The sequence below is a fragment of the Aspergillus thermomutatus genome, assembly GCF_002237265.1.
Source record: "Aspergillus thermomutatus strain HMR AF 39 chromosome Unknown NODE_121, whole genome shotgun sequence".
NCBI classification, from domain to species: Eukaryota; Fungi; Ascomycota; class Eurotiomycetes; order Eurotiales; family Aspergillaceae; genus Aspergillus; species Aspergillus thermomutatus.
The window spans coordinates 71,185-83,681 of record NW_020798170.1 but is presented as its reverse complement, the minus strand read 5'-3'; the positions used below and the strand labels follow the sequence as shown (position 1 = coordinate 83,681).

Sequence of the window (12,497 nt, the reverse complement as noted above, 5' to 3'; positions counted from 1 at the left end):
CAATCTTGTTCAATGCCAGGTCTATATCTTCAACAGTAACCTCTTGGCCGCTAATGATGTCGAATTCCGCTTGTCGCATGACATTTTCCACACATTGCCCCAAGTCGGTACCTCCTGCGTCGCGCCATCGCTCGAGCTCCTGGCGTCGATCAGAACCTAGCAGAAGACAACGGCCTATGACCCTTGCAAGATTGCTGCACTGTAGCCAGTAGACTCTGTCCGTTCGTTTCTCTGGAAACATGCATGACAAAAGAGCTATTCGATCCGTGTCAGTAGCATGAATCCGTTTGCCATGTTGGGCAAACCATCGGGTCACGGCACGAGCATCAGGATTCGAGATTTTTGATGCAGTGGAAGCCTTTAAAACTCTGTTACGCTCTAAATCGGAGAGCAAATCGCACAGGTAATTGAACTTGAAGCCCATGAATGGGTACGAGCGATAATCCTCTCGTAGTTGCCGTTGCCAGGACAAAGACCATGAGAGTGGTTCTAGCGTTTGAGCGAGCTTCACAGGATGCGTCACTTGGCAATCCACATGCCCCCCCGGTGATTTCGTGAGATCAGGAAAATTTGCGACGTTATCCTGAGCAAGGAAGAATGACGCGAGGACAAACCGTGAGCGCGTCCATGGATCACGAAAGCACGTGACTATGTACCAGACGCTGAAGAAATGGCGATGGATGCAGGCATAGCCGGACTGTAAAGAAGCTCTTTCCAATCAAATCTACAAGATCGTTATATACCATGTCGGAGGAGCGATATAATCATGCTTTTGGAGGAGAATGATTGCATTTGTCGATGTCAATCGGTTCTAAATAGAGTACATAAGGCGCAGGGCCGTCATAGTCATGCTGATATAAAATAGTTAAACCCAATCAATACCGTCCCAGCTAGCAAGTCAATATCATGCAGATCGCTTAACTCCAGGCTTTTACTCTAAACGTACCAAAGCAAGGAAGGAAAAGGCACATTGAGCAGAAGGATCACAGAATACCCTGTTTTTGCAAACTGTAACATGTTAGCATCGTTTTGCTCCTTGAGGAAAGGGGAAACATACTCCAGGTAGATCCTTTCTGGCATCACATTACCCTCTGCATCCTCCATCTGCACCACGTTATCGCGAGACTCGCGTTCCTTCTTACGATCCTGCTCAAGCTTCTCCCACAACCTGATGGCGTCTTCGATCCGAGTAATTTCTCGGAAGAGATTAGTATTCGACGTGATTCCCAAACACTTCAAGCCGAAAATATGTAACGCTTCTGAAAAGTGCTTGTCGAAAGCGCGGCGACCCATGTAAACAAAGTTGCCGCAAATCTCACAAGGATACTCAACGCCCAGACCGTGGAGCTTGTACAGCCAGTAAGGAATAGGCTTGCCGTCCCATGCCAAAGGCAGCTTGAGTGGGTTGTAAATCCTCTCGTCTCCTTCATCATCAGACTCATCGTTGCGCCCAGGACCGCCAGCGTTTTCATATTCAGCCAGCAAGGCCTCAAGCTCCATCTGCCGCTCGCGTTCAGTCATGCCCTGCCTCCGCTCAACGTTAATACGGGTTGCCTGGCGTTCAGGGTCGAGGACCTTGGCTAGAGAGCGAACGCGGTGCTCGCGCTCAGCAACTGCGCGTTCTTTCAGACGGTGGGCCACAGCGGTGACGCCACCAACTGAGGGTGGTGCACTCGCGCCTGAGTCACCTGCAGCTTTGCGAGCTTCGGCTGCCCGAATGTGCTTCTTGCCAGTCAGGTGATTCTTGTAAACATTTTCGTTCTTGAATTCTCTTTCACAATCCGCACACCAGATGCCTTCCCCCGAGCCCTGTGTCTTTGGGGCCTGGGTGCCGTTCTCAACGCTCTCCTCTGTCCATCCGGGCACTTGCTTTGCTGACCATTGCTTTTCAAAGTCTTCATCAAAGCTTGCGAAAAGTTTGTCGAGGTCCTGTAGAGGCTTTGTGCGTTTGATAAAGCTTTCCAAGTAGCTGGCAAGCTCTCCGACATACTTGAAGTACTTGTCAGATATCTTATTCGCTCGCTTGATAAGGAGGTGTGGCGGTACGAAAGAGTCGAACACGTCGAGATATTGGATGTATGTAACTCGCTTAACTCCAGGAAGGTTCAGATAATCCTCGTGCAACGTTGTGAGATCCAGAAACTGCCCGTAGCCCTCCTCGCCGGTGAACATCGTGTCGATTTCTACTCCCGTCGGTTCGCCCTCACCAGGTTGACGGCGCTTGTAGGCTCTCTCGAGGTTTTCAACCGGCTCATTAGGATAGCGCTTGTGGAAGTCTTTGATCTCGTCGAGCTGCCGGTAAAACTCGTCGAATTGTTCACCAGTGGAGATGGCCTGGATCTCCTTTTCGCGGGCTTTGTCTGCATCTTGGTAGATTTCAAGTAACCTCTTTGACTGCTCTTCTATGCGCGACAAGAAGTGAGCAACCTCATGATCGCGAGCAAGGCGCTCCCGAATCTAAAAAGTAACCAACAATCAGTTCTGATCGATGCAGTAGAAGGACAGACGGGATATCTTACGTTACGAGGTTCTTCAGCGACGCGGTCCGCGATTGCTTGCTCTAACCTCTCGAGATCCTCATGAATAAATCTCTGTTCTTCAAGAACCATGATGGAGATGCCTGCGGAACGATCTTTCCCTTAACAAGTGTGTTATCTTCGATGCTTTGGACGTTATGCGGCAGATTGACGCCGCTCTGAGCTTTGCGGCGAGTATCATCACGTGATCCCGGTCGCGCCGCAAACTCAAGTTGCGCTCACGAATGAGCGACGTTCGTGTCACATATCCAGGCCAACATCAATCGAGCTGATCGCAATTTTTTTTTTACAATCTTCCTGGAACAGACAAAATGGCTGACGGCATTGACCGACGAGCAGATGGTATGCTGATGATCGACCTTATGAAGAGATATGTGCTAACGGCGCAAATTCAGACAGGCTGGAGTTCAGCACCTCGAAGGAGGTCACGGTTGCCCCGACCTTCGAGGATATGCACCTGAAGGAAAGCCTCCTTCGTGGTATTTATGCTTACGGCTACGAATCTCCCTCCGCCGTTCAGTCGCGGGCAATTGTCCAGATTTGCAAGGGTCGTGACACGATCGCTCAAGCGCAGTCCGGTACTGGTAAAACCGCCACATTTTCGATCAGTATCCTGCAAGTTATCGACACTGTCGTGCGCGAGACACAAGGTATGCCACTTAATGCATTTTCTGAAACGAATCGACTCTAATTAGTCTTAGCCCTTGTTCTTTCGCCGACCCGCGAACTTGCGACTCAGATTCAGTCGGTCATTATGGCCTTGGGAGATTACATGAATGTACAGTGCCACGCTTGCATTGGAGGCACAAATATCGGCGAGGACATTCGGAAGCTGGACTACGGCCAGCACGTTGTTTCGGGTACACCAGGCAGAGTCGCGGACATGATCCGTAGACGCCACCTGCGCACTCGACACATCAAGATGCTGGTCCTTGATGAGGCTGACGAACTTCTGAACCGCGGTTTCCGTGAACAAATCTACGACGTCTACCGCTACCTCCCCCCTGCTACACAGGTCGTTGTCGTTTCCGCCACTCTCCCCTACGACGTCCTCGACATGACGACGAAATTCATGACAGACCCCGTCCGCGTTCTGGTCAAGCGTGACGAATTGACCCTGGAAGGCATCAAACAATACTTCATCGCGGTTGAGAAAGAAGAGTGGAAGTTCGATACCCTTTGCGATCTCTACGACACCTTGACCATCACCCAGGCCGTGATCTTCTGCAATACCCGCCGGAAGGTCGACTGGCTGACTGATAAGATGCGCGAAGCCAATTTCACAGTATCCAGCATGCACGGCGAAATGCCCCAAAAGGAGCGCGACAGTATCATGCAAGACTTCCGCCAGGGCAACTCTCGTGTCCTCATCTCCACCGATGTCTGGGCTCGTGGTATCGACGTTCAGCAAGTCTCCCTCGTCATCAACTACGACCTACCCACCAACCGTGAGAACTATATCCACCGTATTGGTCGAAGTGGTCGGTTCGGAAGAAAGGGTGTCGCCATCAACTTCGTCACCAGCGATGACGTGCGGATCCTCCGTGACATTGAATTGTACTACTCTACTCAGATTGATGAGATGCCTATGAATGGTAAATCCCGCGGCCTTCACTCGCTTTTAACTCACGACACAAGGATATACTAACCATTTTCTAGTCGCTGATCTCCTTTCGTAATCGACTCTCATCTTGATTATTACTTCAAAATCTATCACGAAAGACTGCTATCGGTTCCCGAGTCATCTCACTTCCACCGAACACACAACAACGAAGGACTTTAACAGTGTGCCTCGTCACAAAACACCAGGAAGAAAAGAGGCAGAACCAGCGCGGGGGAAAGGGGGAATTTCACAAGAATGGTGAGCTTCATTACCTGTCTTCTAAGTCAGATTCCCAAGCAGGAAAGTGAGAGCTGACGTTATCTATTAACTAGTTCATACAATTTTTTGACGGATATCGGACGCTTTATCAGAAAAATGCCAGTGTTATCTGGTTTCACAACAACCTGTATAACATCATCTCGGGTATTTCCATCTCGGAGTTCAATTTAGTGATTCGGGGATTTTGCTTCCTTAGCTCATTTGGGAATTTGATGTCTAAGAAATAATGCCTAGGTTTTCTGGTGCTTGGATACCATAAAAGTACTCCGTAATTTCGGTGTTATCCTGATTATTGTAATGTTGAGCCCACTGGTCCAGGGATTTGACGAAAACGACAAGGCCGAGCAAAAAGTAAAGAATTGATGGATTTCCTGGATATTTCGTAAAGAAGCCGCCAAGATCTCCAAATACACTCGCCCATCCGTTTCCTGTAGTTCGCCGCAACCACCCCAGTCCTTCGAGCCCATGAGAAAGGAAATCCAAAGAGAAAGCATTGTATGTAAGCTGGTGATGATGTATTCATGTGCAACTGCCGATGACGGAGCAATTCATCAAAATGCTCGCAGCGAATGCAAGAAAAGAATCTGTGATACCAAAACCAGGGCGCCTGCTCCCTATATCATATGAAACCACTGTCAAACTAATGATGTGTATATGCTGTTAAGAGTGAAGAAAATACTGAATCTAGGAATAAAGGGGCGATTCTGTGTCTTTTCGGTGAAGGCTCTTATAAAGTACCCTCTCGTGATGGCCAGCCAGATCTTTGGTATGAAAACAGTTTCGTGAACTGGGTTCCAGGAAGATGTGCTCAGAAGCTTGACGTTGATCGTAGTGCACTCGTGCGTGCAGAGCCATTCACTGGTACTGTCTCCTTTTTACTGGTTGGTGCATATCGCTGCATGTCGCGTTCGCGGGTCCAGCTAGAGCGTTTATTAGACGAGGTCGATAGAAGTGGAAGATGGTATGACTTACATCCTCACCAAGCAGTCATCACCTGCGGATGCAAACATGCCAGGATTTGTAGGATTCCAGGATATTGCATTGACACAACCCGAAATGTGTCCCTCCAATGTTTCTACTAGCGTGCCATTTTCTTTGTGCCATATGTAGACCCGAGAATCTGCAAACGGTCAGTCTGGTACAGGCGTCTGAAGGGGAGTAAAAGACACACCTTCACTGCCACTCACAACAAAGTTTTCAGCTGCGCCACCAAAGGCACTTCGGATGACGAAATGACCCTGTTTTTGTCCCTGGAAACGCCTGATAACCTCTGTAGTATCAAGGTCGATCAGCTGTATCTGACCTTCAGACAGGTTCACAAGCATATAGCGGGAGTCTCTGCTGACAGCGACAGAAGTGGGCTTGCTCTTCAATGCGAGACAATATTCCTCCTCGTGAGTCGCAAAGTCATAAACATGAATTTTTTCCTCGACATCCGCAGCGATCAGTCGGCGTCCGTCGGGAGTGATGGCGCAATCTTGAACCCTGAAGCCACCATGCCATGTATACAGGGGATCGCCTCGCATGCTCCAGTGGCACAGTTGAGAGCTCAAATCAAGAGAAGCGGTCACAAAGGACTCTCCATCTGCAGCCCATACAGCAGCCGTTACGGGCTGCCGGTGGTGATTGATGGTCAGAAGGCAGCGGCCGGTCTGTATCCAAGTTTCAGTTAGACATGATAGACGGGCGCAGAGATTGATGAAGACATCCATACCTCCACACTCCAGACGCGGGCTTTTTTATCCTGGGAGCACGTGATGAGCTTTGTATCATCCGGACTCCAACTGACGTGGGCAACACCCTCCTCGTGCTTCTCCAACTGCCGGTACACAGAAAAGTTGGTAGTGTCGTAGATGTATACGTGACGGTCCCGCCCTGCTGTGACCAACTTTGAGCCGTCATGGGAAAATTGGCAATACCAGACCTCATCTGAATGCTGACTTAGTTCGACTCCGGTTCGAAGCGGAAAATCATTTCTATCGCACATGTGATCCGAATATAGCGACGGAGGGGTCGCAGTATTATGATATAAGCAGTGGTTTATTTGATTTTGCTTGACATGATTCAGCAAAATCGCGAGACGGTTGTTTGGAATCATCACGGATGGGGATATGGACTCTGAAAGGTAATCAGCACTATGGTCGTCAAACGCGCACGGAGGTAAATTTTTTGTACTTACTTGAAAGTTCAGATAATAACCGCTCTCGAGAAGAACTTATGGGCCCGTCCCAGCCGGCTTGGTTATGAAGATGCTCAGGAGGACACATCAGCAAGCTATAAGTCCGATCAGTACGACTGAAAATGAATGGCTAGGGCGGGTGCTCCTTCTGGAACTCACCTCGAAAGGGCATGAAGTCGCCCAACGTCATAGTTGAGGGGGGTCAGTTCGTGCCGAAGCACGGTCAAGGCCGAGCCAAGGTCTCGTGCTTCTAACAATTCGAGGAATTTTTGTTGCCGTAGATAGAACAGCATCTCATTCTTCTCAGCATTTTCCACCAACAGCAGCTTCTCTGTGGTTGCAGATTTCCCAGAGCTGAAGCTTGTATCTCGCACGTCTGCGTCAGGGGTGAATGATTGAATCAGGATATTCTCCGCCTCAGCCCAACGCCCCTCAAGAACTGCCTTCCTGAATATACCAACTGCCGGACTTTCCAGCTGATAGCCGCTTTCCATGGAAAGTAGAGAGGCTGCTCCGTCGTATCCAAGCTCATACAGACTTTGTATCAGTATCCTAGTCACTTCTTCTCGGTCGTGCCCGAAATAGGAGGAAGGCTTCTTTAATGTTTTCGAGGAACCATTCTTCTGAGACTCGCCATTGGAGGAGGGGTGTGCTGGCTGGCTGTTGGAAGAGTGAGCGAAGACTGTCTTCCGCGACGGAGATGCACTCAGGCCGTTTGACGCTTGTGAGAAGCCGTTCGCAGTCGAGATACCATCGGGCCGCATGTTTGCCAGGCGCCTGCGCTTGGGGGATGGTGGGGTTTCTTCCGGCGAAGTGTGTGACTGAACGGAGCTCTGTTCCTGAATCCCGGCCTCTCTAGGCGTATAATTTCCCGAAAGACCTCCTGTTCCCCCAGTGAAAGCGGATGTATCGATCGTGCTGAAACGACGACGCTGGCGAGGAGCGGATGCAGAAGAATTTTCAATAGAAGCTGCTGTACTGTTACTCCCCGCACCTGACTCTAAGCGTGATGACGATGTGATGCCGTCTGTAGAGCTCCTCGGAGGAGGAACGGAAGTAAGTGACGTGGGCTCGAGTGGGATAGGAAGGTTGGGGCGGTCGGGAGCGGCGGAGGAGGGTGTATCAGAGGAAGAGTTGTCTGCCAGGTCGAAGATTGGTAGATCTGCCCTTCCTCCTGGCTCTGGAGCAGAACCAGGCGAGCAGACCTGAACCAGTGGCGGGTTCACCGATACTCGCCGGGAGCTTCAGTTTCACGTGAAGGAAGCTTGTCACAGGAAGTCAAGCTCGACTATTTCCTGTAAGGCTGAAACTGGGGTATTGGTGCCTTTATGAGAGAGAAATCCAAGTTGTATCGTTATCTGAGCAAAGAGTGAAGAGCGTCGATCGTAGACTCGATGAGCGGAGGTCTTATCGGGGCCTGAGAGTGAGGAGCACAGCAAGTCCGGGGGAGGGGGAGCCCAACGGGAGCGGTGACGAAGGGGGCACTAAGGAGCTGGAGAAGATGGCTGGTTGATAAGCTCGAATGCACGAAAACAAATAACCCCAGCGAAGGAGGAAATACGTTGCAACGAGAGGCGAGGATGGAATAAGAAACCGAGTCAGTGAAGGTTGAGGTTGAAGTTGAAGCGTCGGCGGCTGATCTCCTCGTTCGTCGTGGGGCGATGACAAGTGACTCTACGTCTTTTGGGGCCGAGTAATGGCCATCTACCACGATTCTGATCAACTGGGGAATGTCTACACAATACCTTATGGACTGCTTTTTTTAAAATTACACATTTGATCTCGAGGTTATGAGCTCCATTTTGTAATAGAGAAGGAGCTCATGTTCTCTAATGTTGCCGTTGGAGACACAGTCCGGCATATTTGCGGGAAAAGACGCATCATCATCCATCCTAGGGCTTTCTGATCTCAATACCTTTGAATCCTCAACATTCAATCTTCTTATTTGATTCACTGCCCTCAGAAGTTGAGATAACTGCTCTGAGCCAGCCGGACCAACAAAGGCAGGCTCAGGGATGGCAACGGTCGGAAAGGATCTTGAACAAAAGCACCTGGATCATCTGAACAGAATCACCGCTGATAAGCTGCAGCTGACTATCCAAACACTGATATCACGTTGAAGATAACACCTCTGGTCATCGATAGGTGATACAGGAAAGGGCTACGGATATTCAAGGGGATGATGGAGCTCATCGGCACAACGCATCAGCTCCCCACTGCATGAATTGCCTCGATTGCCTGTTTGTCCGGTCACGTCGCGTCGTTCTCCATCTGATTTGCTGCTGATGATTGTTTCAAACGTTCCTGAATAACGTTTCTTTCATGTTGGGCAATGCCCAAGTCCATTTTATTGCCTTTTGGGTTTCCACCTTGCCATCAAATCCACCATTGTATGAATCATCGATGAACTAACTATGAGCAACCCGCGAATTTCCCATTCCCTCAGGAAAATTTCAAGCCATCTGGTACCGCTTCAGCATACCCAGGTGGACTGTACTATTCTTGAGACAGAGAGACAGACATCTCCATTTACGGATGGATTTTCTCTGGCAACTTCTACTATACCCGACCCCACTTGCTACCCTCGAAGAAGGCAAAACAAACCGAGTCAAATCGTCGGGGCTAAATGTCAGACGTGGATGTGATATTTCGATGTTATTTTCTCGAATGGCCTGAGTCTCATCAAGACGGATCGACGGTAGCCCAGCATCAGGATATGTTTCAAGATGACGCTCGTATCATTGCTCACAGGTTCAAGTACATTCCATCCAGTCTCAACCAATCAACCCACATCAAATGATTCGATTTCTGGACTGATCAAAGCGGCAAAACACAACGGAATGCGCCTTCTGACCTCATCATGATGCTGGTCTAGAACTCGGCTATTGCCGCCGCAAAGTATATAACCCTCCAGCCATGACCCCTCTATCGATTCCCACACGGTACTCATCAATTTCCTCAATCAGAATATTCGGATTCTACTTCCTTTGATTATCCTACTTCTTGAATATCTATCTATCCATCATGGGAGGCACCTGTACCTGCTCTAGCGCGAGTAACTGCCCCTGCAGCGGACCTCAGTCCTGCACTTGCGACAACAGCTGTGCTTGCAAGGGTTGCGGAGTACGTATCTCATGGACTATCTCAGGAAACTGGTGAGAGCCTTGATAAAGGATGGATATGAGGGCTGACCTGCACTTGGTTATAGAAGTAATCCTTTAGCCTTTCTAAGACTCTCTCTCCTTTCTCCTCTAAGACTGCAATGACGTGCAGTCAGTGCGAGTAATGTTTGAGATGTGGTGACGATGTTTTGAATGTTATGATCAAATACTATCGTGAATTCAATTGTGCTATCTTGCTCTGAGATGTAATTCTCATAAGTAATTTCTGTCTTGTCGTTTAGTAGATCTACTGTAAGCTTTGCATGTAGCTTAACGGAACAAACAGTAAGAGTCCTGTCCCTAGATTTTGATTAAGGTTATGCTTTCTATTCATGGACACGTAATACAGTGTACATTTGTACTTCTCTGGCAGATTGCTCAATCTACACATTCTTCTCATCCAAGGCTGCTTGGGATGCCTTCAAAGCGCCCGTAATGGTAAAACATACAAATGGCGAGAGCAAATACATAACCTGCTACAAATTAGCATTTCATCCATCTCCTTCAAACGACAGGAATTTCTTACAGTCAATGTTTTTGCTATGGCCATCTTTTCCGCCTCTGAGATATCTGCCAGCTCCGCAAAGCCTGATATCACCAATGCAGGAGGCCCGGCGGGCATCAGCATCAAGCTGAACCACAAGACTGGATCATGGCGGACAAGACCCGTTCGCTTGGCCAGCAGGTAGATGAGGGAGATGCTGATACTGCAATTCCGATGGTTAGTGCTAGGTACAGCAAGCGTCCCGACAACCGAGCACTCACGCAGGCCAGATGACAAGGCGAACCAGGAAGATCGTCACGATTGCTTTCATATGTATCGTCCCCGAATTACCACTGGCCCTCATCCTCTGAAAGCTGGCTCCCAGTTTCCCGCCCACAACAAAGATCTGCAAGGTCGTGAACAACTTGCCGATATTCTTAAGGCTCGACGTAAGCCAGGCGTTGAAGATCCCGCCTTCCTCGTAGGGACTGAAGAACGCTCGGTGCAGCTGAGGGACGAGACCAAGCGTAGCGCCGACGAGAGTGCATAAGATCGCGACGTCGGCAAACGGCGACTCAGATGGCGCCATCAGTTCCTGCTTCACACGCTCGGGAAAGAAAGACGACACCCAGCGGCCTACGCGTCTGAACTTGACTGAGACCTTGCGATGGGCCTTTTGCGCGCGCTCCGGCAGAAGCGAGGTCTCCTCGTCGGCTTCCTCGTCGTTGTCTGCGTCGCCGTTGTCGCTGTGCCCTGCTTCAGTGTCGGTATTCTGGGCATCTCTCTCTTCGTCCTGGTGGTTGTTCTGGAGCATCTTGGGTCCGACGGCGTAGCCGATAGTCTTGCTGACGACAGCGCAGAGGAGGAAATAGCTTTGAGCGCGGGCAATCGCGTCGGACATTGAATCACCGTCTGGAATGATCAACTTCAGGCTCCCCACGCTCTCTAGAGACTGCAGGAGGAGTAATGGCAGTGAGGTTGTGTTGTTGAATGCGCATGCGGGCGTTACCCAAGCTGGGAGTCTCAGGCCTCGCGATACGGCGTGAGCGAGTCCGATGGAGGCAGAGGTGTACAGAGCCGCCCAGACTGTAGATTGAGCAATCAGTCAACCAACCAGTTTATCATTGTCTGTGAGCTTGGTGACTGGTGCGGTAATGCCTCACCTAGGACAGGAACATAGTTCAGGACAATGTCCGCATGCAGTTGTTCGCCTAGATGGACAATAATCAAAGCTGGAAGAAAGAGCTTCACGCCCAGACCGGCCATATCGCTTATTGATCTCTCCTTCACCAGTTGAAGCCGTTCGGCTATGGCTCCATAGCTCATGGTAAGGAGGACCGAGACACATGCTTGGAGCGCGCCGACGAACGGCGTGAGAATTGGGCCCTCCATGACGGGTTACAAGGTATTGTTAAAGCTCTAAAAATCAATTTCGGCTCATCACGATGGCGTGTTGCTGTGCCGGCTATTGCTTGTTCTTATGGACTGATCCACCTCTCGAAGGTCGCGATGGATGTCGTCATCATGGCGAAGGCGAACACAGAAGCTTGATACACGGTGAATCTCGCCTCCAGCTCGTGCGACAAGTTTCCAAATCTGAACACCTCCATGGACTGGCTTTCCAAGGACTCAAGGAGAGCTCCAATTAGACAAACTCTTAATCATACCAGTGGAATAACTGATCAGTCCAAAATTTAGATAAAACTCTAAACAACTCCGCAGCAAATTCTATCCTACCGTATTAATACTATGACTATAAGCCCCTTTCCGACACGTCGAAGGAAGATGAATGTCTCTCAGCACCCGGGGTGGGCATGTCTTCTTGGCCAGTACAGTCGGTCGACTGCAATGTTGCCAGTTGAATTGTGTTGTGCTTCTCGAGCAGGAAAGTCCTTCCAGATTCGTCCACAGATCCAGCGAGAACAGCAGAGGAAAGAGGGTGATCTTGGGAGCCGGAATTTGGAGTTGTACTGGTACTGGATCCTGCTAACAGATAGCCCAAACGAGATGCACTCCAAGCCCAAATACAAGGAGCAATGTCGACGCCGTTGCAGCGGACACCGCCACCATGGAGTACACACATCGCTGTGCGCAAGTATTGGGAGTTCTACTTCAGGAGATGGCTGAAGCTGAGCTGTCGATCTCAAGGGAAGTGCGCATCTGAGACCCTCAGTCAGAGCTCACCAGCAGGACTTCGAACAAGAAAACATGTACCGCACTTGTCATGTCTGGTCTTTAGTTGCGCCCTATATGA

General features: G+C 49.7%; 2 protein-coding genes across 2 annotated transcripts; one reads left to right on the top strand and one right to left on the bottom strand.

Moving 5' to 3' along the window:
• Positions 1-865: 865 nt before the first annotated feature.
• Positions 866-2,609, bottom strand: CDV56_107507 (SF3a splicing factor complex subunit PRP9; the record flags this gene model as incomplete). Its single annotated transcript, XM_026761126.1, has 3 exons — positions 866-890; positions 947-2,457; positions 2,520-2,609. 3 exons carry the CDS (start codon positions 2,607-2,609, stop codon positions 866-868), a joined length of 1,626 nt encoding a protein of 541 aa, XP_026613640.1.
• A 239-nt stretch (positions 2,610-2,848) lies between these two features.
• Positions 2,849-4,216, top strand: FAL1 (ATP-dependent RNA helicase eIF4A; the record flags this gene model as incomplete). Its single annotated transcript, XM_026761054.1, has 4 exons — positions 2,849-2,879; positions 2,933-3,187; positions 3,239-4,132; positions 4,197-4,216. 4 exons carry the CDS (start codon positions 2,849-2,851, stop codon positions 4,214-4,216), a joined length of 1,200 nt encoding a protein of 399 aa, XP_026613639.1.
• Positions 4,217-12,497: the final 8,281 nt, after the last annotated feature.